This window comes from Scyliorhinus torazame, chromosome 8 (assembly GCF_047496885.1).
Source record: "Scyliorhinus torazame isolate Kashiwa2021f chromosome 8, sScyTor2.1, whole genome shotgun sequence".
Classification (NCBI taxonomy): domain Eukaryota; kingdom Metazoa; phylum Chordata; class Chondrichthyes; order Carcharhiniformes; family Scyliorhinidae; genus Scyliorhinus; species Scyliorhinus torazame.
In genome coordinates, this window is record NC_092714.1 from 925,233 (window position 1) to 952,190 (window position 26,958).

Consider the following 26,958-nt stretch of genomic DNA (forward strand, 5'->3'; position numbering starts at 1 on the left):
TGGACGAGGATATCGGGACGTTGTCCGGGTTTGGACGAGGATATCGGGACGTTGTCCGGGTTTGGACGGGGATATCGGGACGTTGGCCGGGTTTGGACGGGGATATCGGGACGTTGGCCGGGTTTGGACGGAGATATCGGGACGTTGGCTGGGTTTGGACGGGGATATCGGGACGTTGGCCGGGTTTGGACGGGGATATCGGGACATTGGCCTGGTTTGGACGGAGATAGCGGGACGTTGGCCGGGTTTGGATGGGGATATCGGGACATTGGCCTGGTTTGGACGGAGATAGCGGGACGTTGGCCGGGTTTGGATGGGGATATCGGGACGTTGGCCGGGTTTGGACGAGGATATCGGGACATTGGCCGGGTTTGGACGGGGATATCGGGACGTTGGCCGGGTTTGGACGAGGATATCGGGACATTGGCCGGGTTTGGACGGGGATATCGGGACGTTGGCCGGGTTTGGACGAGGATATCGGGACATTGGCCGGGTTTGGACGGGGATATCGGGACGTTGTCCGGGTTTGGACAGAGATATCGGGACGTTGGCCGGGATTGGACGGGGATATCGGGACGTTGGCCGGGATTGGACGGAGATATCAGGACGTTTGCCGGGTTTGGACGGAGATATCGGGACGTTTGCCGGGTTTGGACGGGGATATCGGGACGTTGGCCGGGTTTGGACGTGGATATCGGGATATTTGCCGAGTTTGGACGGGGATATCGAGGCGTTGGCCGGGTTTGGATGGGGATATCGGGACGTTGGCTGGGTTTGGACGGGAATATCGGGACATTGGGCGGGGATATCGGGATATTTGCCGAGTTTGGACGGGGATATCGGGACGTTGGCCGGGTTTGGACAGGGATATCGGGATATTGGGCGGGGATATCGGGATATTTGCCGAGTTTGGACGGGGATATCGGGACATTGGCCGGGTTTGGACGGGGATATCGGGATATTTGCCGAGTTTGGACGGGGATTTCGAGGCGTTGGCCGGGTTTGGACGGGGATATCGGGACATTGGGCGGGGATATCGAGGTGTTGGCCGGATTTGGACGGGGATATCGAGACGTTGTCCGAGTTTGGACGGAGATATCGGGACGTTGGCTTGGTTTGGACGGGGATATCGAGGTGTGGCTGGGTTTTGACGGGGATATCAAGACGTTGGCCGGTTTTGGACGGAGATTTCAGGACGTTGGCCGGGTTTGGACGGGGATATCGGGACGTTGGCCGGGTTTGGACGGAGATATCGGGACGTTGGACGAGGATATCGGGACGTTGGACGGGGATATCGAGGTGTTGGCAGTGTTTGGACAGGGATATCGGGACATTGGACGGGGATATCGGGACGTTGGACGGGGATATCGGGACGTTGGACGGGGATATCGGGACGTTGGACGGGGATATCGGGACGTTGGACGGGGATATCGAGGTGTTGGCAGTGTTTGGACAGGGATACCTGGACATTGGACGGGGATATCGGGACATCGGCTGGGTTTGGACGGGGATATCGGGACGTTGGCCGGGTTTGGACGGGGATATCGGGACGTTGGCCGGGTTTGGACGGGGATATCGGGACGTTGGCCGAGTTTGGACGGGAATATCGGGACGTTGGCCGGGTTTGGACGGGAATATCGGGACGTTGGCCGGGTTTGGACGGGGATATCGGGACGTTGGCCGGGTTTGGACAGGGATATCGGGACGTTGGCCGGGTTTGGACGGGGATATCGGGACGTTGGCCGGGTTTGGACGGGGATATCGGGACATTGGCCGGGTTTGGACGGGAATATCGGGACGTTGGCCAGATTTGGACAGGGATATCGGGACGTTGGCCGGGTTTGGACAGGGATATCGGGCATTGGCTGGGTTTGGACGGGGATATCGGGACATTGGCTGGGTTTGGATGGGGTTATCGGGACTTTGGCCGGGTTTGGACGGGGATATCGGGACGTTGGCCGGGTTTGGACGGGGATATCGAGACATTGGCCGGGTTTGGACGGGGATATCGGGACGTTGGACGGGGATATCGAGACATTGGCCGGGTTTGGACGGGGATATCGGGACGTTGGACGGGGATATCGAGACATTGGCCGGGTTTGGCCGGGAATATCGGGACGTTGGCCGGGTTTGGACCAGGATATCGGGACGTTGGCCTGGTTTGGACGGGGATATCGTTCGTTGGCCTGGTTTGAACGGGGACATCGGGACATTGGCCTGGTTTGGACGGAGATATCGGGACATTGGCCGGGGATATCGGGACGTTTGCGCGTTTGGATGGAGATATCGGGGCGTTGGACGGGTTTGGACAGGGATATCGGGACATTGGCCTGGTTTGGACGGAGATATCGGGACGTTGGCCGGGTTTGGACGGGGATATCGGGACGTTGGCCTGGTTTGGACGGGGATATCGTTCGCTGGCCGGGTTTGGACGGGGATATCGGGGCGTTGGACGGGGATATCGGGACATTGGCCAAGCAGTGCTCCATCTGTCAAGTGCACCAGAAGTCCCCTGCAGAGGCACCCCTGCACCCTTGGAAGTAGCCGGGGTGCCCTTGGGCTGACGTGCACTCTGATTTTGCAAGTACCTTCTTGGGTTCCATGTTTGTGAATCTGATGGATGCCCGTTCAGAGTGGCTGGAGGTTCACAAGATGGCGACAATCACTTCCCGGGCGACCATCGAACGATTACCCATTTCTTTTTCCACCCACGGAATTGCTGAGGTGCTCGTGACTGATAACGGGGCCTCTTCACAAGTGAAGAATTTGCCGCTTTTGTGTAAAGTAACGGGAATCGCCGTGTCCACATGCCGTATACCATCCGGCATTGAATGGTTTGGCAGAGGACCGTGCAGACGGTTAAACTGGGGCTGAAGAAACAGAAGTCACACGCAGTAACTGGGGTGGCCCCCGCTGAGGTGTTAATGGGTTGTTGGCTTCATACCTGACTGTGTTTGATTCTACAGGACATTGGCGCAAAGGACCGCCGTAACCCAACGTCGACACCTTCACCGCGTCGCACCTGACAACACGGTGTTCATTCGTAACTTCAACGACGGTGCTCTCTGGGATTGTCGTCCATCAAACAGGGCCAGCCTCTTACCAAGTTTCAGTCTGGGGGCAGCTAATCCGACGGTACCCGGATCACATTCACTCACGGAGGTTGCTCTCTCGTGAAGCGCCCCGAAAGAAGCCTGGCCTGGATCCTCCGGCTCCATTACTAAACCAGCTGCCGTGATGCTTCCAGACTCTCTCATGACCAATATGCCTGACTCTTGGGTCTCCAACGCTAACCCCGTAGTTGAGCTGCGTCCTGAAGATCATCTGTCATGACGTTCCCACCGCAGACCCCATTACCGGCGAGGTATCTGCCGACCTGCTCCATGATGCGAGGTATCTGCCGACCTGCTCCATGATGCGAGGTATCTGCCGACCTGCTCCATGATGCGAGGTATCTGCCGACCTGCTCCATGATGCGAGGTATCTGCCGACCTGCTCCATGATGCAAGGTGTCTGCCGACCTGCTCCATGATGATTTGCCAGAGCCAAGGAGACTCCAATGTCTTCCACCTGCTCCTCCGCATTATTGCTCATTGAGGGGGTCTTGGGGCCTTGTGGGGAGGAGGAATTGAAGGAAAAAACATACAAAGTAGCAAAGATCAGTGGGAGACTAGAGGACTGGGAAATCTTTAGGGGGCAACAGAAAACTACTAAAAAAGCTATTAAGAAGAGTAAGATAGATTATGAGAGTAAACTTGCTCAGAAGATAAAAACAGATAGTAAAAGTTTCTAAAAATATATAAGACAAAAAAGAGTGGCTAAGGTAAATATTGGTCCTTTAGAGGATGAGAAGGGAGATTTAATAATAGGAGACGGGGAAATGGCTGAGGAACTGAACAGATTTTTTGGGTCGGTCGTCACAGTGGAAGACACAAATAACATGCCAGTGACTGATAGAAATGAGGCGATGACAGGTGAGGACATTGAGATGATTGTTATCACTGAGGAAGTAGTGATGGGCAAGCGAATAGATAGACATATGGACGATAAGGGAATAGTGTAGATGGGCTTTAGAGTGGTTTCACAGGTCGGCGCAACATCGAGGGCTGAAGGGCCTGTACTGCGCTGTAATGTTCTATGTTCTAATGGGGCTAAAGGTAGACAAGTCTTCTGGCCCTGATGGAATGCATCCCAGAGTGCTAAAAGAGATGGCTAGGGAAATTACAAATGCACTCGTGATAATTTACCAAAATTCACTAGACTCTGGGGTGGTCCCGGCGGATTGGAAATTAGCAAACGTGACACCACTGTTTAAAAAAGGAGGTAGGCAGAAAGCGGGTAATTATAGGCCAGTGAGCTTAACTTCGGTTGTCGGGAAAATGCTGGAATCTATCATTAAGGAGGAAATAGCGGGGCACCTGGAGGGAAATTGTCCCATTGGGCAGACGCAGCATGGGTTCATAAAGGGTAGGTCGTGTCTGACTAATTTGGTAGAATTTTTTGAGGACGTTACCAGTGCAGTAGATAACGGGGAGCCAATGGATGTGGTATATCTGGATTTCCAGAAAGCTTTTGACAAGGTGCCACACAAAAGGTTGCTGCATAAACTAAAGATGCATGGCATTGAGGGTAAAGTGGTAGCATGGGTAGAGGATTGGTTAACTAACAGAAAGCAGGGAGTGGGGATAAATGGGTGTTTCTCTGGTTGGCAATCTGTAACTAGTGGGGTCCCTCAAGGATCAGTGTTGGGCCCGCAGTTGTTCACAATTTACATTGATGATTTGGAGTTGGGGACCAAGTGCAATGTGTCAAAGTTTGCAGACGACACTAAGATGAGTGGTAAAGCAAAACGTGCAGAGGATGCTGGAAGTCTGCAGAAGGATTTGGATAGGTTTGGTGAATGGGCTAGGGTCTGGCAGATGGAATTCAATGTTGCCAAGTGTGAGGCTATTCATTTTGGGAGGAATAACAGCAGAATGGATTATTATTTAACCGGTAAGATGTTAAAACATGCTGCTGTGCAGAGGGACCTGGGTGTGCTGGTGCACGAGTCGCAAAAAGTTGGTGTGCAGGTGCAACAGGTGATTAAGAAGGCTAATCGAGTTTTGTCTTTCATTGCTAGAGGGATGGAGTTCAAGACTAGGGAGGTTATGCTGCAATTGTATAAGGTGTTGGTGAGGCCACATCTGGAATATTGTGTTCAGTTTTGGTCTCCTTACCTGAGAAAGGACATATTGGCACTGGAGGGAGTGCAGAGGAGATTCACTGGGTTGATCCCAGAGTTGAGGGGATTAGATTATGACGAGAGGTTGAGTAGACTGGGACTGTACTCATTGGAGTTTAGAAGGATGCGGGGGGGATCTTATTGAAACATATAAAATTATGAAGGGAATAGATAGGATAGATGCGGGCAGGTTGTTTCCACTGGTCGGGGAAAGCAGAACTAGGGGGCATAGCCTCAAAATAAGGGGAAGTAGATTTAGGACGGAGTTTAGGAGGAACTTCTTCACCCAAAGGGTTGTGAATCTATGGAATTCCTTGCCCAGTGAAGCAGTTGAGGGTCCTTCATTAAATGTTTTTAAGATAAAGATAGATAGTTTTTTGAAGGATTAAGGGTTATGGTGTTCGGGCCGGAAAGTGGTCCACAAAGATCAGCCATGATCTCATTAAATGGCGGAGCAGGCTCGAGGGGCCAGATGGCCTACTCCTGCTCCTAGTTCTTACGTTCTTATGTTTTGGGATATCCGGATAAAGGATATTTAGTGTTAACAATCTGAACTGTGCTGAGCAGTGTGGGAGCTGGTTCCCATACCTTCAGCACAGTGCTACCAGTTTCTAACAAAGATCTTCCGAATTTGGTTTTAATCCAACTGATGTATTCTTTTGAAATAGACAAAATCTCTGAGGCTCCTTTAACCATTCAATCATCTGGAAAACTCACCAGCATCACCTTGCCTCTGGCTCCTGCTTATCACCAAATCGAGTTTCAACTGCATGTAATCTGCCACTTGCCATCCACACTGCCAACACCTCCAGATACAGAGAGACCCAGCACCGACTTAAAGGCAAATCGCAAAGCTCAAGAGAAAACCAAACTGGACATGCCCTGTATGACCTCCATTGAACAGAAGGTGCAGTTAGAGCGCTGCCTTATTGAGGGGAGGGGGTAATGGGGACTGCGGGGAGCGGCTGTGGGATGCGGGGTTGCTGTGTTGGGATGCGGGGTTGCTGTGTTGGGGGAAAGACCATAAGACATAGGAGCAGAATTAGGCCACTCGGCCCATCGAGTCTGCTTCGCCATTCAATCATGGCTGATATTTTCTCATCCCCATTCTCCTGCCTTCTCCCCATAACCCCTGATCCCCTTATTAATCAAGAACCTATCTATCTCTGTCTTAAAGTGATTTGGCCTCCACAGCCGTCTGCAGCAAGGAGTTCCACAGATTCACCACCCTCTCGCTGAAGAAATTCCTCCTCATCCCTGTTTTAAAGGATCGTCCCTTTAGTCTGAGATTGTGTCCTCTGGTTCTAGTTTTTCCTACAAGTGGAAACATCCTCTCCACGTCCACTCTATCCAGGCCTCACAGTATCCTGTAAGTTTCAATAAGATCCCCCCTCATCCTTCTAAACTCCAACGAGTACAGACCCAGAGTCCTCAACCATTCCTCATACGGCAAGCTCTTCATTCCACTGATCATTCTTGTGAACCTCCTCTGGCCCCTTTCCATGGCCAGCACATCCTTCCTTAGATACGGGGCCCAAAACTGCTCACAATACTCCAAATGGGGTCTGACCAGAGCCTTATACAGCCTCAGAAGTACATCCCTGGTCCTGTATTCTAGCCCTCTTGACATGAATGCTAACATTGCATTTGCCTTAACTGCCGACTGAACCTGCATATTAACCTTAAGAGAATCGTGAACAAGGACTCCCAAGTCCCTTTGTGCTTCTGATTTCCGAAGCATTTCCCCATTTAGAAGATAGTCGATGCCTAAATTCCTCCTTCCAAAGTGCACAACCTCACACTTTTCCACATTGTATTCCATCTGCCACTTCATTGCCCACTCTCCTAGCTTGTCCAAGTCCTTCTGCAGCCCCCTGCTTCCTCAATACTACCTATCCCGCTTCAGATCTTTCATCTGCAAACTTAGCAACAGTGCCTTCAGTTCCTTCTTCCAGATCATTCATGTATATTGTAAAAAGTTGTGGTCCCAGCACAGACCCCTGAGGCACACCACTAGTCACCAGCTGCCACCCTGAAAAAAAAACCTTTATCCCCACTGTTATGGGCCAGGGTTTAGAGAACCCCAAAGTGTATCATGGAGTTCACCTGACCCACAACTTTTAATAGATTGTGGTATGGGGAGCACACGGCCCACTCTACAGGTGTGGCACAGCAGAAATGGAAAAGTATTTTTTAAAGCAGAACAATGTTTATTCTATGGACTCAAGTTAACCTTTTAAAAACATACAGTGAACATCTTACCAACCATTAATTCAAATACAACCCCTAAAGAATGCAACCTTTTAACATCCATACGACTTAAAAACAAAACCTTTAACAGAAGGACATTGGGTTCAAGTCCCTACTGAGAACATTTATAATTCTGAATTCACCAAATGACCAGGAGATAGTCTTTTCATGGCAGAGAGATCAACAGTACACCTGCTCTGTCTGGCTTCAGCTCCAACACTGAAAACAAAACTAAAACACGCCCTGCAGCAAACAGCCTAAAACGAAAGTAGAAAGCTGACAGACAGCCCAGCTCCACCCACACTCTGACATCACTGATAAACACCCACTTCTTAAAGGTACATTTCTTAAACACCCATTTCTTAAAGGTACTCTCACATGACACCACTCTCTGTTCTGCCAGTCAGCCAATCCTCTATCCATGCCAGGATCTTACCCTTAACACCATGGGCTCTTAACTTATTTAACAGTCTCCTATGCGGCACTTTATCAAAAGCCTTCTGGAAATCTAAATAAATCACGTCCACTGATTCTCCTTTGTCTAACTTCCTTGTTACCTCCTCAAAGGACTCTAACAAATTTGTCAGACATGACCTCCCTTTGACGAAGCCATGCTGACTCAGTCCTGTTTTACCATGCACTTCCAAGTACTCCGCAATCTCATCTTTAATAACAGACTCTAAAATCTTACCAATGACCAAAGTCAGGCTAACCGGCCTATAATTTCCTGTCTTCTGCCTCCCTCCCTTCTTAAGCAGTGGTGTTACATTTGCCACTTTCCAGTCCTCTGGGGCTGACTGTCAGGACTGTTGTCGGGGGGGGGGGGGTTGATCGGGATTGAGTGTGTGGGTGAGCTGTGTTGAGCTCTGTCCTCCTGATATCATTGAGTTAATAGCTGCCTTGTGCTTTTTGTATTTTCGATGCAGATTTCCATCGACTGTCCCTGGACCATTTATTCCACCCTGATCTCTCTGACGTTCAATATACCATTCACTGCCAAGCACTTGCTCCTATCATCGGGTCCAAGGTAAAACTGCATCGGAACTGGACTTTCCATCTGCATTACAAACTTTAAACAAATTGTGGAGCATTGGGACTGTGATCGGGAAGGGGGAAGGGGGAGTGGGGACAGGACCGGAGAGTGGGGACAGGACCGGAGAGTGGGGACAGGACCGGAGAGTGGGGACAGGACCGGAGAGTGGGGACAGGACCGGAGAGTGGGGACAGGACCGCGGGGAGTGGGGACAGGACCGCGGGGAGTGGGGACCGGACCGCGGGGAGTGGGGACCGGACCGCGGGGAGTGGGGACCGGACACGCGGGGAGTGGGGACCGGACACGCGGGGAGTGGGGACCGGACCGCGGGGAGTGGGGACCGGACCGCGGGGAGTGGGGACCGGACCGCGGGGAGTGGGGACCGGACCGCGGGGAGTGGGGACCGGACCGCGGGGAGTGGGGACCGGACCGCGGGGAGTGGGGACCGGACCGCGGGGAGTGGGGACCGGACCGCGGGGAGTGGGGACCGGACCGCGGGGAGTGGGGACCGGACCGCGGGGAGTGGGGACCGGACGATTTATAAAGAGCGGGAGCTGAGAGTCAGAGCGGAGATTTGTAAAGAGCGGGAGCTGAGAGTCAGAGCGGAGATTTGTAAAGAGCGGGAGCTGAGAGTCAGAGCGGAGATTTGTAAAGAGCAGGAGCTGAGAGTCAGAGCGGGGATTTATAAAGAGCGGAGATTTATAAAGAGCGGGAGCTGAGAGTCAGAGCGGAGATTTGTAAAGAGCGGGAGCTGAGAGTCAGAGCGGAGATTTGTAAAGAGCGGGAGCTGAGAGTCAGAGCGGAGATTTGTAAAGAGCAGGAGCTGAGAGTCAGAGCGGGGATTTATAAAGAGCGGAGATTTATAAAGAGCGGGAGCTGAGAGTCAGAGCGGGAGCTGAGAGTTAGTGTGGGGATTTATAAAGAGCGAGAGCTGAAATTCGGAGCGGGGATTTATAAAGAGCGGGAGCTGAGAGTCGGAGCGGAGATTTATAAAGAGCGGGAGCTGAGAGTCGGAGCGGGTATTTATAAAGAGCGGGAGATGAGAGTCAGAGCAGAGATTTTAAAAGCGCAGGAGCTGCGAGTCAGAGCGGAGATTTATAAAGAGCGGGAGCTGAGAGTCAGCGTGGGGATTTATAAAGAGCGGGAGCCGAGAGTCAGAGCGGGGATTTATAAAGAGCAGGAGCTGAGAGAGTGGTGATTTATAAAGAGCGGGAGCTGAGAGTCAGAGCGGGGATTTATAAAGAGCGGGAGCTGGGAGTCAGAGCGGCGATTTACAAAGCGCGGGAGCTGAGTGTTCGAGCAGAGATTTATAAAGAGCGGGAGCTGAGAGTCCGAGCGTAGATTTATAAAGAGCGGGAGCGGAGAGCCTGCGGGGATTTATAAAGAGTGGGAGCTGAGAGTCAGAGTGGGGATTTATAAAGAGCGGGAGCTGAGAGTCCGTGCGGAGATTTATAAAGAGTGGGAGCTGAGAGTCAGAGCAGTGATTTATAAAGAGCGGGAGCTGAGAGTCAGAGCGGAGATTTATACAGAGAGGGAGCTGAGAGTCAGAGCAGTGATTTATAAAGAGCAGGAGCTGAGAGTCAGAGCGGAGATTTATTAAGAGTGGGAGCTGAGAATCAGCGTGGGGATTTATAAAGAGCGGGAGCTGAGAGTCAGAGTGGGCATTTATAAAGAGTGGGAGCTGAGAGTCAGTGTGGGGATTTATAAAGAGCAGGAGCTGAGAGTCAGCGTGGGGATTTATAAAGAGCGGGAGCTGAGAGTCAGAGCGGAGATTTATAAAGCGCGGGAGCTGAGTGTCCGAGCGGAGATTTATAAAGAGCGGGAGCTGAGAGTCCGAGCGGAGATTTATAAAGAGTGAGAGCTGAGAGTCAGTGTGGGGATTTATAAAGAGCAGGAGCTGAGAGGCAGCGTGGGGATTTATAAAGAGCGGGAGCTGAGAGTCGGAGCGGGGATTTATAAAGAGCGGGAGCTGAGTGTCCGAGCGGAGATTTATAAAGAGAGCGGGAGCTGAGAATCAGAGCGGAGATTTATAAAGAGTGAGAGCTGAGAGTCAGCGTGGGGATTTATAAAGAGTGAGAGCTGAGAGTCAGCGTGGGGATTTATAAAGAGCGGGAGCTGAGAGTCAGAGCGGAGATTTATAAAGACCGGGAGCTGAGAGTCAGCGGAGATTTATAAAGAGTGAGAGCTGAGAGTCAGAGCGGAGATTTATAAAGAGCGGGAGCTGAGAGGCAGCGTGGGGATTTATAAAGAGCGGGAGCTGAGAGTCCGAGCGGAGATTTATAAAGAGCGGGAGCTGAGAGTCAGAGCGGAGATTTATAAAGAGTGAGAGCTGAGAGTCAGCGTGGGGATTTATAAAGAGCGGGAGCTGAGAGTCAGAGCGGAGATTTATAAAGACCGGGAGCTGAGAGTCAGAGCGGAGATTTATAAAGACCGGGAGCTGAGAGTTAGCGGGGATTTATAAAGAGTGAGAGCTGAGAGTCAGTGTGGGGATTTATAAAGAGCGGGAGCTGAGAGTCGGAGCGGGGATTTATAAAGAGCGGGAGCTCAGAGTCAGAGCGGAGATATATAAAGAGTGAGATCTGAGAGTCAGTGTGGGGATTTATAAAGAGCAGGAGATAAGAGGCAGCGTGGGGATTTATAAAGAGCGGGAGCTGAGAGTCGGAGCAGGGATTTATGAAGAGCAGGAGCTGAGAGAGTGGTGATTTATAAAGAGCGGGAGCTGAGAGTCAGAGCGGGGATTTATAAAGAGCGGGAGCTGGGAGTCAGAGCGGCGATTTACAAAGCGCGGGAGCTGAGTGACCGAGCGGAGATTTATAAAGAGCGGGAGCTGAGAGTCAGAGCGGAGATTTATAAAGAGCGGGAGCTGAGAGTCGGAGCGGGGATTTATAAAGAGCGGGAGCTGAGAGTCCGAGCGGAGATTTATAAAGAGCGGGAGCTGAGCGTCAGAGCAGAGATTTAAAAAGAATGGGAGCTGAGCGTCTGAGCGGAGATTTATAAAGCGCGGGAGCTGAGAGGCAGGGTGGGCATTTATAAAGAGCGGGAGCTGAGAGTCAGTGCGGAGATTTATAAAGAGTGGGAGCTGAGAGTCAGCGTGGGGATTTATAAAGAGCGGGAGCTGAGAGTCCGAGCGGAGATTTATAAAGAGCGGCAGCTGAGAGTCAGAGCGGAGATTTATAAAGAGCGGGAGCGGAGATTTATAAAGAGCGGGAGCTGCGAGTCTGAGCGGAGATTTATAAAGAGTGGGAGCTGAGAGTCAGTGTGGGGATTTAGAAAGAGCAGGAGCTGAGAGTCAGAGCGGGGATTTATAAAGAGCAGGAGTTGAGAGAGTGGTGATTTATAAAGAGCGGGAGCTGAGAGTCAGAGCGGAGATTTATAAAGAGCGGGAGCTGAGAGTTAGCGGGGATTTATAAAGAACGGGAGCTGAGAGTCAGAGCGGGGATTTATAAAGAGCGGAGATTTATAAAGAGCGGGAGCTGAGAGTCAGAGCGGGAGCTGAGAGTTAGCGGGGATTTATAAAGAGCGGGAGCTGAGAGGAAGAGCGGAGATTTATAAAGAGCGGGAGCTGAGAGGCAGAGCGGAGATTTATAAAGAGCGGGAGCTGAGAGTCAGTGCGGAGATTTATAAAGAGTGGGAGCTGAGAGTCAGAGCAGTGATTTATAAAGAGCAGGAGCGGAGAGTCAGAGCGGAGATTTATAAAGAGCCGGAGCTGAGAGACAGAGCGGAGATTTATAAAGAGCGGGAGCTGAGAGTCGGAGCAGAGATTTATGAAGAGCGGGAGCTGAGAGTCAGAGCGGGCATTTATAAAGAGCGGGAGCTGAGAGTCAGTGCGGAGATTTATAAAGAGTGGGAGCTGAGAGTCAGCGTGGGGATTTATAAAGAGCGGGAGCTGAGAGTCAGAGCGGGGATTTATAAAGAGCAGGAGCTGAGAGAGTGGTGATTTATAAAAAGCGGGAGCTGAGAGTCAGTGTGGGGATTTATAAAGAGCAGGAGCTGAGAGGCAGCGTGGGGATTTATAAAGAGCGGGAGCTGAGAGTCGGAGCGGGGATTTATAAAGAGCAGGAGCTGAGAGAGTGGTGATTTATAAAAAGCGGGAGCTGAGAGTCAGAGCGGAGATTTATTAAGAGCGGGAGCTGAGAGTCAGAGCGGAGATTTATAAAGCGCGGGAGCTGAGAGCCCGAGCGGAGATTTATAAGGAGCGGGAGCTGAGAGTCAGAGCGGAGATTTATAAAGAGCGGGAGCTGGGAGAAGGAGCGGGGATTTATAAAGAGCGGGAGATGAGAGTCAGAGCAGAGATTTTAAAAGTGCGGGAGCTGAGCGTCTGAGCGGAGATTTATAAAGAGCGGGAGCTGAGAGGCAGAGCGGAGATTTATAAAGAGCGGGAGCTGAGAGTCAGAGTGGGCATTTATAAAGAGCGGGAGCTGAGAGTCCGAGCGGAGATTTATAAAGAGCGGCAGCTGAGAGTCAGAGCGGAGATTTATAAAGAGCGGGAGCTGAGAGTCAGCGTGGGGATTTATAAAGAGCGGGAGCCGAGAGTCAGAGCGGGGATTTATAAAGAGCAGGAGCTGAGAGAGTGGTGATTTATAAAGAGCGGGAGCTGAGAGTCAGAGCGGGGATTTATAAAGAGCGGGAGCTGGGAGTCAGAGCGGCGATTTACAAAGCGCGGGAGCTGAGTGACCGAGCGGAGATTTATAAAGAGCGGGAGCTGAGAGTCAGAGCGGAGATTTATAAAGAGCGGGAGCTGAGAGTCGGAGCGGGGATTTATAAAGAGCGGGAGCTGAGAGTCCGAGCGGAGATTTATAAAGAGCGGGAGCTGAGCGTCAGAGCGGAGATTTAAAAAGAATGGGAGCTGAGCGTCTGAGCGGAGATTTATAAAGCGCGGGAGCTGAGAGGCAGGGTGGGCATTTATAAAGAGCGGGAGCTGAGAGTCAGTGCGGAGATTTATAAAGAGTGGGAGCTGAGAGTCAGCGTGGGGATTTATAAAGAGCGGGAGCTGAGAGTCCGAGCGGAGATTTATAAAGAGCGGCAGCTGAGAGTCAGAGCGGAGATTTATAAAGAGCGGGAGCGGAGATTTATAAAGAGCGGGAGCTGCGAGTCTGAGCGAAGATTTATAAAGAGTGAGAGCTGAGAGTCAGTGTGGGGATTTATAAAGAGCAGGAGCTGAGAGTCAGAGCGGGGATTTATAAAGAGCAGGAGTTGAGAGAGTGGGGATTTATAAAGAGCAGGAGCTGAGAGGCAGCGTGGGGATTTATAAAGAGCGGGAGCTGAGAGTCGGAGCGGGGATTTATAAAGAGCAGGAGCTGAGAGAGTGGTGATTTATAAAAAGCGGGAGCTGAGAGTCAGAGCGGAGATTTATAAAGAGCGGGAGCTGAGAGTCAGAGCGGAGATTTATAAAGCGCGGGAGCTGAGAGCCCGAGCGGAGATTTATAAGGAGCGGGAGCTGATAGTCAGAGCGGAGATTTATAAAGAGCGGGAGCTGGGAGTCGGAGCGGGGATTTATAAAGAGCGGGAGATGAGTCAGAGCAGAGATTTTAAAAGTGCGGGAGCTGCGAGTCAGAGCGGAGATTTATAAAGAGCGAGAGCTGAGAGTCAGAGCGGAGATTTATAAAGAGCGGGAGCTGAGAGTCAGAGCGGAGATTCATAAAGAGCGGGAGCTGAGAGTCAGAGCGGACATTTAAAAAGAACGGGAGCTGAGCGTCTGAGCGGAGATTTATAAAGAGCGGGAGCTGAGAGGCAGAGCGGAGATTTATAAAGAGCGGGAGCTGAGAGTCAGAGTGGGCATTTATAAAGAGCGGGAGCTGAGAGTCCGAGCGGAGATTTATAAAGAGCGGCAGCTGAGAGTCAGAGCGGAGATTTATAAAGAGCGGGAGCTGAGAGTCAGCGTGGGGATTTATAAAGAGCGGGAGCCGAGAGTCAGAGCGGGGATTTATAAAGAGCAGGAGCTGAGAGAGTGGTGATTTATAAAGAGCGGGAGCTGAGAGTCAGAGCGGGGATTTATAAAGAGCGGGAGCTGGGAGTCAGAGCGGCGATTTACAAAGCGCGGGAGCTGAGTGACCGAGCGGAGATTTATAAAGAGCGGGAGCTGAGAGTCAGAGCGGAGATTTATAAAGAGCGGGAGCTGAGAGTCGGAGCGGGGATTTATAAAGAGCGGGAGCTGAGAGTCCGAGCGGAGATTTATAAAGAGCGGGAGCTGAGCGTCAGAGCGGAGATTTAAAAAGAATGGGAGCTGAGCGTCTGAGCGGAGATTTATAAAGCGCGGGAGCTGAGAGGCAGGGTGGGCATTTATAAAGAGCGGGAGCTGAGAGTCAGTGCGGAGATTTATAAAGAGTGGGAGCTGAGAGTCAGCGTGGGGATTTATAAAGAGCGGGAGCTGAGAGTCCGAGCGGAGATTTATAAAGAGCGGCAGCTGAGAGTCAGAGCGGGAGCGGAGATTTATAAAGAGCGGGAGCTGCGAGTCTGAGCGAAGATTTATAAAGAGTGAGAGCTGAGAGTCAGTGTGGGGATTTATAAAGAGCAGGAGCTGAGAGTCAGAGCGGGGATTTATAAAGAGCAGGAGTTGAGAGAGTGGTGATTTATAAAGAGCGGGAGCTGAGAGTCAGAGCGGAGATTTATAAAGAGCGGGAGCTGAGAGTTAGCGGGGATTTATAAAGAACGGGAGCTGAGAGTCAGAGCGGGGATTTATAAAGAGCGGAGATTTATAAAGAGCGGGAGCTGAGAGTCAGAGCGGGAGCTGAGAGTTAGTGTGGGGATTTATAAAGAGCGAGAGCTGAGATTCGGAGCGGCGATTTATAAAGAGCGGGAGCTGAGAGTCGGAGCGGAGATTTATAAAGAGCGGGAGCTGAGAGTCGGAGCGGGGATTTATAAAGAGCGGGAGATGAGAGTCAGAGCAGAGATTTTAAAAGCGCGGGAGCTGCGAGTCAGAGCGGAGATTTATAAAGAGCGGGAGCTGAGAGTCAGCGTGGGGATTTATAAAGAGCGGGAGCCGAGAGTCAGAGCAGGGATTTATAAAGAGCAGGAGCTGAGAGAGTGGTGATTTATAAAGAGCGGGAGCTGAGAGTCAGAGCGGGGATTTATAAAGAGCGGGAGCTGGGAGTCCGAGCGGAGATTTATAAAGAGCGGGAGCTGAGAGTCAGAGCGGAGATTTAAAAAGAACGGGAGCTGAGCGTCTGAGCGGAGATTTATAAAGCGCGGGAGCTGAGAGGCAGAGTGGGCATTTATAAAGAGCGGGCGCTGAGAGTCAGTGCGGAGATTTATAAAGAGCGGGAGCTGAGAGTCAGAGCGGAGATTTATAAAGAGCGGGAGCTGAGAGTTAGCGGGGATTTATAAAGAACGGGAGCTGAGAGTCAGAGCGGCGATTTATAAAGAGTGGAGATTTATAAAGAGCGGGAGCTGAGAGTCAGAGCGGGAGCTGAGAGTTAGTGTGGCGATTTATAAAGAGCGAGAGCTGAGATTCGGAGCGGGGATTTATAAAGAGCGGGAGCTGAGAGTCGGAGCGGAGATTTATAAAGAGCGGGAGCTGAGAGTCGGAGCGGGGATTTATAAAGAGCGGGAGATGAGAGTCAGAGCAGAGATTTTAAAAGCGCGGGAGCTGCGAGTCAGAGCGGAGATTTATAAAGAGCGGGAGCTGAGAGTTAGTGTGGATTTATAAACAGCGGGAGCTGAGAGTCGAAGCGGAGATTTATAAAGAGTGGGAGCTGGGAGTCAGAGCGGCAATTTACAAAGCGCGGGACCTGAGTGTCCGAGCGGAGATTTATAAAGAGCGGGAGCTGAGAGTCAGAGCGGAGATTTATAAAGAGCGGGAGCTGAGAGTCAGCGTGGGAATTTATAAAGAGCGGGAGCTGAGAGTCAGAGCGGAGATTTATAAAGAGTGAGAGCTGAGAGTCAGTGTGGGGATTTATCAAGAGCAGGAGCTGAGAGGCAGCGTGGGGATTTATAAAGAGCGGGAGCTGAGAGTCGGAGCGGGGATTTATAAAGAGCAGGAGTTGAGAGAGTGGTGATTTATAAAGAGCGGGAGCTGAGAGTCAGAGCGGAGATTTATAAAGAGCGGGAGCTGAGAGTCAGAGTGGGCATTTATAAAGAGCGGGAGCTGAGAGTCAGTGTGGAGATTTATTAAGAGCGGGAGCTGAGAGTCAGCGTGGGGATTTATAAAGAGCGGGAGCCAAGAGTCAGAGCGGGGATTTATAAAGAGCAGGAGCTGAGAGAGTGGTGATTTATAAAGAGCGGGAGCTGAGAGTCAGAGCGGAGATTTATAAAGAGCGGGAGCTGAGAGTCCGAGCGGAGATTTATAAAGAGCGGAAGCTGAGAGTCAGAGCGGAGATTTATAAAGAGTGGGAGCTGAGAGTCAGTGTGGGGATTTATAAAGAGCGGGAGCTGAGAGTCAGAGCGGAGATTTATAAAGAGCGGGAGCTGAGAGTCAGCGTGGGGATTTATAAAGAGCGGGAGCTGAGAGTCCGAGCGGAGATTTTTAAAGAGCGGGAGCTGAGAGTCAGAGCGGAGATTTATAAAGAGCAGGAGCTGGGAGTCAGAGTGGGCATTTACAAAGCGCGGGAGCTGAGTGTCCGAGCGGAGATTTATAAAGAGCGGGAGCTGAGAGTCAGAGCGGCGATTTACAAAGCGCGGGAGCTGAGTGTCCGAGCGGAGATTTATAAAGAGCGGGAGCTGAGAGTCAGTGTGGGGATTTATAAAGAGCAGGAGCTGAGAGTCTGCGGGGATTTATAAAGAGCGGGAGCTGAGAGTCAGAGCGGAGATTTATAAAGAGTGAGAGCTGAGAGTCAGTGTGGGGATTTATAAAGAGCAGGAGCTGAGAGTCTGCGGGGATTTATAAAGAGCGGGAGCTGAGAGTCAGAGCGGAGATTTATAAAGAGCGGGAGCTGAGAGTCAGAGCGGAGATTTATAAAGAGTGAGAGCTGAGAGTCAGTGTGGGGATTTATAAAGAGCAGGAGCTGAGAGTCTGCGGGGATTTATAAAGAGCGGGAGCTGAGAGTCAGAGCGGAGATTTATAAAGAGTGAGAGCTGAGAGTCAGTGTGGGGATTTATAAAGAGCAGGAGCTGAGAGTCTGCGGGGATTTATAAAGAGCGGGAGCTGAGAGTCAGAGCGGAGATTTATGAAGAGCGGGAGCTGCGAGTCAGAGCGGAGATTTATAAAGAGTGAGAGCTGAGAGTCAGTGTGGGGATTTATAAAGAGCAGGAGCTGAGAGTCTGCGGGGATTTATAAAGAGCGGGAGCTGAGAGTCAGAGCGTAGATTTATAAAGAGCGGGAGCTGAGAGTCAGCGTGGGGATTTATAAAGAGCGAGAGCTGAGAGTCCGAGCGGAGATTTATGAAGAGCAGGAGCTGAGAGTCAGAGCGGAGATTTATAAAGAGCGGGAGCTGAGAGTCAGAGCGGGGATTTATAAAGAGCAGGAGTTGAGAGAGTGGGGATTTATAAAGAGCAGGAGCTGAGAGGCAGCGTGGGGATTTATAAAGAGCGGGAGCTGAGAGTCGGAGCGGAGATTTATAAAGAGCGGGAGCTGAGACTCAGAGCGGAGGTTTATAAAGAGCAGGAGCTGAGAGTCGGAGCAGAGATTTATAAAGAGCGGGAGCTGAGAGTCAGAGCGGGCATTTATAAAGAGCGGGAGCTGAGAGTCAGTGCGGAGATTTATAAAGAGTGGGAGCTGAGAGTCAGCGTGGGGATTTATAAAGAGCGGGAGCTGAGAGTCAGAGCGGGGATTTATAAAGAGCAGGAGCTGAGAGAGTGGTGATTTATAAAAAGCGGGAGCTGAGAGTCAGTGTGTGGATTTATAAAGAGCAGGAGCTGAGAGGCAACGTGGGGATTTATAAAGAGCGGGAGCTGAGAGTCAGAGCGGAGATTTATAAAGAGCGGGAGCTGAGAGTCAGCGTGGGGATTTATAAAGAGCGGTAGCTGAGAGTCCGAGCGGAGATTTTTAAAGAGCGGGAGCTGAGAGTCAGAGCGGAGATTTATAAAGAGCAGGAGCTGGGAGTCAGAGTGGGCATTTACAAAGCGCGGGAGCTGAGTGTCCGAGCGGAGATTTATAAAGAGCGGGAGCTGAGAGTCAGAGCGGCGATTTACAAAGCGCGGGAGCTGAGTGTCCGAGCGGAGATTTATAAAGAGCGGGAGCTGAGAGTCAGTGTGGGGATTTATAAAGAGCAGGAGCTGAGAGTCTGCGGGGATTTATAAAGAGCGGGAGCTGAGAGTCAGAGCGGAGATTTATAAAGAGTGAGAGCTGAGAGTCAGTGTGGGGATTTATAAAGAGCAGGAGCTGAGAGTCTGCGGGGATTTATAAAGAGCGGGAGCTGAGAGTCAGAGCGGAGATTTATAAAGAGCGGGAGCTGAGAGTCAGAGCGGAGATTTATAAAGAGTGAGAGCTGAGAGTCAGTGTGGGTATTTATAAAGAGCAGGAGCTGAGAGTCTGCGGGGATTTATAAAGAGCGGGAGCTGAGAGTCAGAGCGGAGATTTATAAAGAGTGAGAGCTGAGAGTCAGTGTGGGGATTTATAAAGAGCAGGAGCTGAGAGTCTGCGGGGATTTATAAAGAGCGGGAGCTGAGAGTCAGAGCGGAGATTTATGAAGAGCGGGAGCTGCGAGTCAGAGCGGAGATTTATAAAGAGTGAGAGCTGAGAGTCAGTGTGGGGATTTATAAAGAGCAGGAGCTGAGAGTCTGCGGGGATTTATAAAGAGCGGGAGCTGAGAGTCAGAGCGTAGATTTATAAAGAGCGGGAGCTGAGAGTCAGCGTGGGGATTTATAAAGAGCGAGAGCTGAGAGTCCGAGCGGAGATTTATGAAGAGCAGGAGCTGAGAGTCAGAGCGGAGATTTATAAAGAGCGGGAGCTGAGAGTCAGAGCGGGGATTTATAAAGAGCAGGAGTTGAGAGAGTGGGGATTTATAAAGAGCAGGAGCTGAGAGGCAGCGTGGGGATTTATAAAGAGCGGGAGCTGAGAGTCGGAGCGGAGATTTATAAAGAGCGGGAGCTGAGACTCAGAGCGGAGGTTTATAAAGAGCAGGAGCTGAGAGTCGGAGCAGAGATTTATAAAGAGCGGGAGCTGAGAGTCAGAGCGGGCATTTATAAAGAGCGGGAGCTGAGAGTCAGTGCGGAGATTTATAAAGAGTGGGAGCTGAGAGTCAGCGTGGGGATTTATAAAGAGCGGGAGCTGAGAGTCAGAGCGGGGATTTATAAAGAGCAGGAGCTGAGAGAGTGGTGATTTATAAAAAGCGGGAGCTGAGAGTCAGTGTGTGGATTTATAAAGAGCAGGAGCTGAGAGGCAACGTGGGGATTTATAAAGAGCGGGAGCTGAGAGTCAGTGCGGAGATTTATAAAGAGCGGGAGCTGAGAGTCGGAGCGGGGATTTATAAAGAGCAGGAGCTGAGAGAGTGGTGATTTATAAAAAGCGGGAGCTGAGAGTCAGAGCGGAGATTTATAAAGAGCGGGAGCTGAGAGTCAGAGCGGGGATTTATAAAGAGCGGGAGCTGGGACTCAGAGCGGCAATTTAAAAAGCGCGGGAGCTGAGAGCCCGAGCGGAGATTTATAAAGAGCGGGAGCTGCGAGTCAGAGCGGAGATTTATAAAGAGCAGGAGCTGAGAGTTAGCGGGGATTTATAAAGAGCGGGAGCTGAGTGTCGGAGCGGGGATTTATAAAGAGCGGGAGCTGAGAGTCAGAGCGGAGATTTAAAAAGAACGGGAGCTGAGCGTCTGAGCGGAGATTTATAAAGAGCGGGAGCTGAGAGGCAGAGCGGAGATTTATAAAGAGCGGGAGCTGAGAGTCAGAGTGGGCATTTATAAAGAGCGGGAGCTGAGAGTCAGTGCGGAGATTTATAAAGAGTGGGAGCTGAGAGTCAGCGTGGAGATTTATAAAGAGCGGGAGCTGAGAGTCCGAGCGGAGATTTATAAAGAGCGGCAGCTGAGAGTCAGAGCGGAGATTTATAAAGAGCGGGAGCTGAGAGTCAGCGTGGGGATTTATAAAGAGCGGGAGCCGAGAGTCAGAGCGGGGATTTATAAAGAGCAGGAGCTGAGAGTCGGAGCGGAGATTTATAAAGAGCGGGAGCTGAGAGGCAGCGTGGGGATTTATAAAGAGCGGGAGCTGAGAGTCGGAGCGGGGATTTATAAAGAGCGGGAGCTGAGAGTCAGAGCGGGGATTTATAAAGAGCAGGAGCTGAGAGGCAGCGTGGGGATTTATAAAGAGCGGGAGCTGAGAGTCGGAGCGAGGATTTATAAAGAGCAGGAGCTGAGAGGCAGCGTGGGGATTTATAAAGAGCGGGAGCTGAGAGTCAGAGCGGGGATTTATAAAGAGCAGGAGCTGAGAGTCAGAGCGGAGATTTATAAAGAGCGGGAGCCGAGAGTCAGAGCGGGGATTTATAAAGAGCGGGAGCTGAGAGTCGGAGCGGGGATTTATAAAGAGCGGCAGCTGAGAGTCCGAGCGGAGATTTATAAAGAGCGGGAGTCTGAGAGTCAGAGCGGACTTAAGTCAGGGTCTTAAAGGAAGTGCCAGCGGGGACGGTGCCAGCGGAGACGGTGCCAGCGGAGATGGTGGTTCTAGCCTCTACTGGCATCGGATTTGGTTTGACTGTAATTGTCCTCTCCTGAGGAAATTCTTGAAAGAAGGTCTCCTGGACGTTATGTGATCGCTGTGTTTTTGACTTGGCCCCGTGCCTGAACTTGATACCATACTGGACCTATCTGGTGGACCATTGTCCCTGAAATCCACGGGTTGCCATCTGCAAAGTTGTGAACACAGACTGCGTCACCTGGTACGAGAGTCTGGCATCTAACACGGCAACACCCTTGCTGCTCCCGGCCGGGACGTACTTTACCGGCAATATCAGGGAAAGCCAGGCTAAGTGTTGTTCGAAGCCTCTGGCCCATTAGCAATCCAGCCGGTGCGACCCCAGTCGTGACATGCGGAGGGTCCGATAACAGAACAATAATCCGGCCAGTCTTGTGTCTATTGATCCCGAAGTCTGCTTTTTCAGCGCTCGTTTGAATGCCTGTGACGTCCTTTCCGTCACCCTGTTGGAGGGCAGGAGATACAGAGCTGTACGGATGTGCCTTACTCCGTTTGTCTTCATGAATCCCGTGAAGTCCTCACTGGTGAAAGGCATTCCACTGTGGGTCACCAACACCTCTGGGATAATGTGCGTGCTGAAAGCCAGGCGCAGTTTCTGAATGGTCGCCTTCTCGGTGGTCAACGACATTCTATGGACTTCCAACCACTTGAGTGGGCACCAGTCAGTACTAAGAATATCAAGCCTTGTAAGGGGCCAGTGAAGCCTGTATGTAACCGCACCCACGTTCGCCACGGCCATTCCCATGCGTGAAGGGGCGCAGCTGGCAAAAGCTGCTGTTGTTCCTGGCAAACATCGACCTGCTGGGCTACCCTTTTTTATCTGTGTCCAGGCCCGGCCACCAAATGTTGCTGCGGGCAAGCAGCATTTTGGACACCCCTGGGTACCCATTGTGCAGGTCCCTCGCGATCAGATCTTGACCCGTACCCATGACGACGATGCGCGTACCCCACAAAAGGATGCCGTCTTCCACACTAAACTCGTACGGTTTTGTCAAGAATGTCCATAACTCGTTGGGCAGTCGTCTTTGCTGACCCTCATACAGGACTATGTGTCGAACCTTCAAAAGGACTGGGTTCGGCCTGTGCCCACTTAGGGATTTGGGACGCTGTAACAGGCAACAGGTCCATAAACTTTAGCATGTCCACTCCCTCGCCAGTCCTGGGAGGAGAAGGAAGGTGTTTTGGCCAAAGCAGTCGGCTTAGCCCATCCACGTTAGCGATCCGGGGACCTGGATATATTCCGAAGCAGCCAGCAGGAGGGCCCAATGTTGTATGCTGGCAGAGGTAATAGGCGGAATCGCTGCATCTTTAAAAAGACCCAGCAGTGGCTTGTGGTCCGTGATGATCGCGAGCATTCGGCCGTCGACATACTGGTGGAATTTCTTCACGGTGAAGACTACTGCCAGACCCTCTTTCTCAATTTGCGCATAATTTCGCTCGGCCGCGGCCAGTGTCCAAAGCGATCGACCTCTCTGACATCTGCCATACTGCATGATAAAACTGCGCCAGTGCCGTACAGTGATGCGTCACACGTGACGATCATTTGTTTGCTGGAATCATAACGTGTTAACAAGCCTGAGATGGTCAATTGTTTTTTCACCTGTGTGAATGCATCTTCCTGTTGCTTTTCCCATGCCCATTTCTGGGTCTTTTTCAAGAGGTGGTGTAGGTTGGCAAATTGCCGGGGATCAACTTTCCGTATTAGTTCACCAATCCCAGGATAGACCTCAGCTCTGTGGTGTTTTCAGGTTAGGAACTTGTTGAATTGCCCGTACTTTCTGTACAACCGGATGTAACCCCTCACGGTCCCCTCGGTAGCCCAGGTACACTTCTTCCTCGCATGGAACACGCATTTCTATCTCTGCAGGCGAACGCCCGTCTCTGAGAAACAGCGGAGATCCTCATCCTAATTACTTAAATGTCCTGTTCAGTTGCCCCTGACTAACACACTGTCCGGATACACTGCCACTCGCGGCAACCCCCTCAGTATGTTTTGCATTACCTTCTGTAAATTGCAGGGGCCGATGACACTCCACAGGATAGTCTGGTGTTCTCATACAGGCCTCACTGTGTTCTGCTGACACATTTACTTGAGGCAGGGTCTAATTCTAACTGCGAGTCCGCATGGCTCACTTCAAGCTTCATAAATGTGTGTCCACTGGCCAGTTGTGTGTACAGATCGTGCTCAGCATCAGATAATGATCCAGTCAGGAGGCCCTGTTTTTTTTTTTTTAGAAAATATTTTATTGAGGCATTTATGATTTTAACATTTTCACATTTTAAACAACAAAGAGATTCATCGCATGCAAAAAAAAAACCCAATAACATACCCAGCTTCCCCCATCTCTAAACCCACACTACCCATACATTAGGTTCCCTGCCCTTATTCGTCACTTCCATGCCTCCCCTCCAGGACCTCTGACATGACACCTGAAAATTCCTGCCAAAACCCCCTCAGCCTCAGACACGCCCAGAACATGTGCACCTGGTTCGCAGAACTTCCCCTGCACCACCCACATCTGTCCTCCACCTCCCCAAAGAACCTACTCATCCACAGCCATATGAGCCCTGTGAGCCACCTTGAACTGCATCAGGCTGAGCCTGGCACACGGCGAGGAAGCATTGACTCTCCTCGGGGCCTCCTCCCATAACCCGACTTCCAACTCCCCTCCCAGCTCTTCCTCCCACTTCCTCTTCACCTCCCCAATTGGGACCCCTTCCCACTCCATCAGTTCCTTATATAATTCTGAGACCCTCCCCTCCCCAACCCCTGTTTTAGACAACCCAAAGATGTGCAGGATAGGTGGATTGGCACACTAAATTGCCCCTTAATTGGAAAAAAAATAATTGGGTATTCTAAATTTACAAAAAAAAGATTTTTTTAAAATCAATGATGCCGAGGTGGAGACTGTGGACATCTTAAAATTCCTCTTCACCAACATCCTGGTCCACCCACGTTAACGCTACGACCAAGAAAGCACAACAGCGTCTTGACTTCCTCGGGAAATTCGGCATGTCCACATTGACTCTTACCAACCTTTACTGGTGCACCATAGAAAGCATCCTATCGGGCTGCATCACAGCCTGGTATGGCAACTGCTCGGCCCAGGACTGCAAGAAACTTCAGAGAGTCGTGAACACCGCCCAGTCCATCACACGAACCTCCCTCCCATCCATTGACTCCATCTACACCTCCCGCTGCCTGGGGAAAGCGGGCAGCATAATCAAAGACCCCTCCCTCCCGGCTTACTCACTCTTCCAACTTCTTCCATCGGGCAGGAGATACAGGAATCTGAGAACACGCACGAACAGACTCAAAAACAGCTTCTTCAACACTGTCACCAGACTCCTAAATGACCCTCTTATGGACTGATGAACTTATGGACTGAACTGATCTCTTCACACATCTTCTCTACTGAGTAGTACTACGTTCTGTATGCTCACCCGTTGGCGGTGTCTATGTATACATTGTGTTTTTATCGTCTGTTCTATGTATTTCATGTATGGAACGATTTGCCTGAACTGTATGCAGAACAGTACTTTTTACTGTAACTCGGTACACGTGACAAATCTAAATCTTTATCGCTCCATATGTATGAGTTCCACGGGCAGTCAGTAATATCCTGTCAATCATCATTTGTGATAATGATCACCCAGAAAAAGTTACGCATGCGTTGTGTGTACTGTGTTGATCATCTACGCTCGCATGGAGCACGTCCAGTTTTCCGAACAAAGGCATTCTTGCGATAGTGGGGAAAAAATACTCCAATCTTAGTCCAGCAATGGAAAGGAGGTGGCTGATCATTCCACGATGTGGCAGCATCAACAGTAATCAGTTTTATCCTCATCGCCAGTTTTGAAGGCCACAAACAAGTCGGAATCGAGTTGGTAAAAAGCAAAGCAATGATTTTGCATTATACATCAGATCCCAGCCGGGTCTGTTCTGCTGGTTCCGTACCTGAACGGCTACGTAGAGTTCAATCATGAATGTCCTCGTGCTCCCTGTCCCCTTACTGGGGAGGCTCCTATTCGACGAGACTCATGGGGAGACTGATTGCTCCAAGTATGTAGGTCTCGTGCAGATTATAACAACACTAAAGTAGGTGGGACAGTAAGTTGCAGTGAGGAAATAAGTGTTATCCGTTTTGGTCAGAAAAATGGAAAGGCAACTTATTGTCTGAATGGAGAGAAAATTTAGAATGCTTCGGCAGCGAGGGATCTGCGTGTCCTTGTGCATGAATCTCAGAAAACTAGCATGCAGGTCCAGCAGGTAATAAGGAAGGCAAATGGAGTTTGGGAATTTATAGCTAAAGGAATAGAGTATAAAAGATAGGGAAGTGTTGCTGCAACTGTACACGGCATTGCTGAGACCGCACTGGGAGCACTGTTTTGATCCCCTTATTTGAGGAGGGATGTAGTTACATTGGAGGCAGTTCAGAGGAGGTTCACTAGATTGATTCCAGAGATGAGGGGTTTGTCGTATGAAGAGAGATTGAGCAGTTTAGGCCCATACTCTCGAGAGTGTAGAAGGATGAGAGGAGATTTAATTGATGTATAAAAGGGCAGCATGGTAGCACAGTGGTTAGCACTGTGGCTTCACAGCTCCAGGGTCCCAGATTCAATTCCTGGCTTGGGTCACTGTCTGTGCGGAGTCTGCACATCCTCCCCGTGTGCGCGTGGGTTTTTTCCGGGTGCTACAGCTTCCTCCCACAGTCCAAAGATGTGCAGGTTAGGTGGATTGGCCATGATAAATTGCCGATAGTGTTCAAAATGGTTAGGTGAAATTTGGATACGGGGTCGGGATTGAAGGCACTAGCGACAGGGCCGTTCCAGACGTCCCCGGGGAGATACTCGGGGAGTCCGGTAGTAATAGCTTTGTTGAGAATTTAGAGGCAGTTTCGCCAACACTTCGGGTTGGGGCAGGGTCAAGGGAAATGCCGATTCGGGGGAACCATAGATTTGAGCCAGGGAAGTGTGATGGAAATTTTCAGAGATGGGAGGAGAAAGGAATTAGGAAACTAAAAGATTTGTTTCTTGGGGGTCATTTTGCGGATTGAAAGAGCTGGGAGTGAAGTATGGGCTGGAGCAGGGGAAATGTTTAGAGACATGCAGGTTCAAGATTTTGCCAGAAAGGAGATACAGAGCTTCCCGGTGGAGCCGGCCTCCACATTGCTGGAGGAGGTGCTGACCGTCGGGGGGGACTGGAGAAGGGGGTAGTGTCGGCGGTTTATGGGGCTATTTTGGAGAGGAGAAGGCACCACTAAAAGGGATCAACGCAAAGTGGGAGGAAGAATTGGGAGAGGATATGGAGGAGGGGTTCTGGTGTGAGGTTCTCCGGAGAGTGAATGCCTCCACCTCGTGTGCGAGGTTGGGGCTGATACAGCTGAAGGTGGTATACAGAGCACACCTCACGAGGGCGAGGATGAGCCGGCTCTTTGACGGGGTAGACGATGTGTGCGAATGTTGGGGGGGGGGGGTGCTAATCATGTTCATATATTTTAGCCCTGTCCAAAGCTGGAGGATTACTGGAAGGAGGTTTTTAGGGTAATCTCTAAAGTGGTGCACGTGAAACTGGGCCCGGGCCCCCGGGAGGCCATATTCGGGGTGTCGGACCAGCTGGGGTTGGAAACGGGTGCGGAGGCAGATGGTGTAGCCTTCGTATCGTTGATCGCCCGAAGGAGATCAACCTCCCCACCCTGTGCCCTGGCCCGGGGGGGGGGGGGGGGGGGACCTGCTGGAATTCTCGATGCTTGAAAAGGTCAAATTTGAACTGAGGGGAAGGATGGAGCGGTTCTGCAATTCACGGGCGTTATTCATTATGCACTTTCGAGAATTGGATCACATTGAACATTAGTTGGCAGGGTGGGTGGGAGGGTTGGGGGGAGGGGGGGCAGTGTGT

The 26,958-nt window shown here is 51.0% G+C and overlaps 2 protein-coding genes across 2 annotated transcripts in view; one reads left to right on the forward strand and one right to left on the reverse strand.

Moving 5' to 3' along the window:
* Positions 1-26,958, reverse strand: part of LOC140427619 (ribosomal RNA processing protein 1 homolog B-like) — a 944,136-nt gene that overhangs the window by 663,920 nt on the left and 253,258 nt on the right. The gene's annotated exons all lie outside the window — the stretch shown is intronic.
* Positions 1-26,958, forward strand: part of trappc10 (trafficking protein particle complex subunit 10) — a 160,838-nt gene that overhangs the window by 101,827 nt on the left and 32,053 nt on the right. Inside the window, exons 17-18 of the mRNA XM_072513026.1 lie at positions 5,893-6,131; positions 8,401-8,501. Of these exons, the coding sequence (XP_072369127.1) occupies positions 5,893-6,131; positions 8,401-8,501 (340 nt within the window). The remainder of the gene's footprint in view (positions 1-5,892; positions 6,132-8,400; positions 8,502-26,958) is intronic.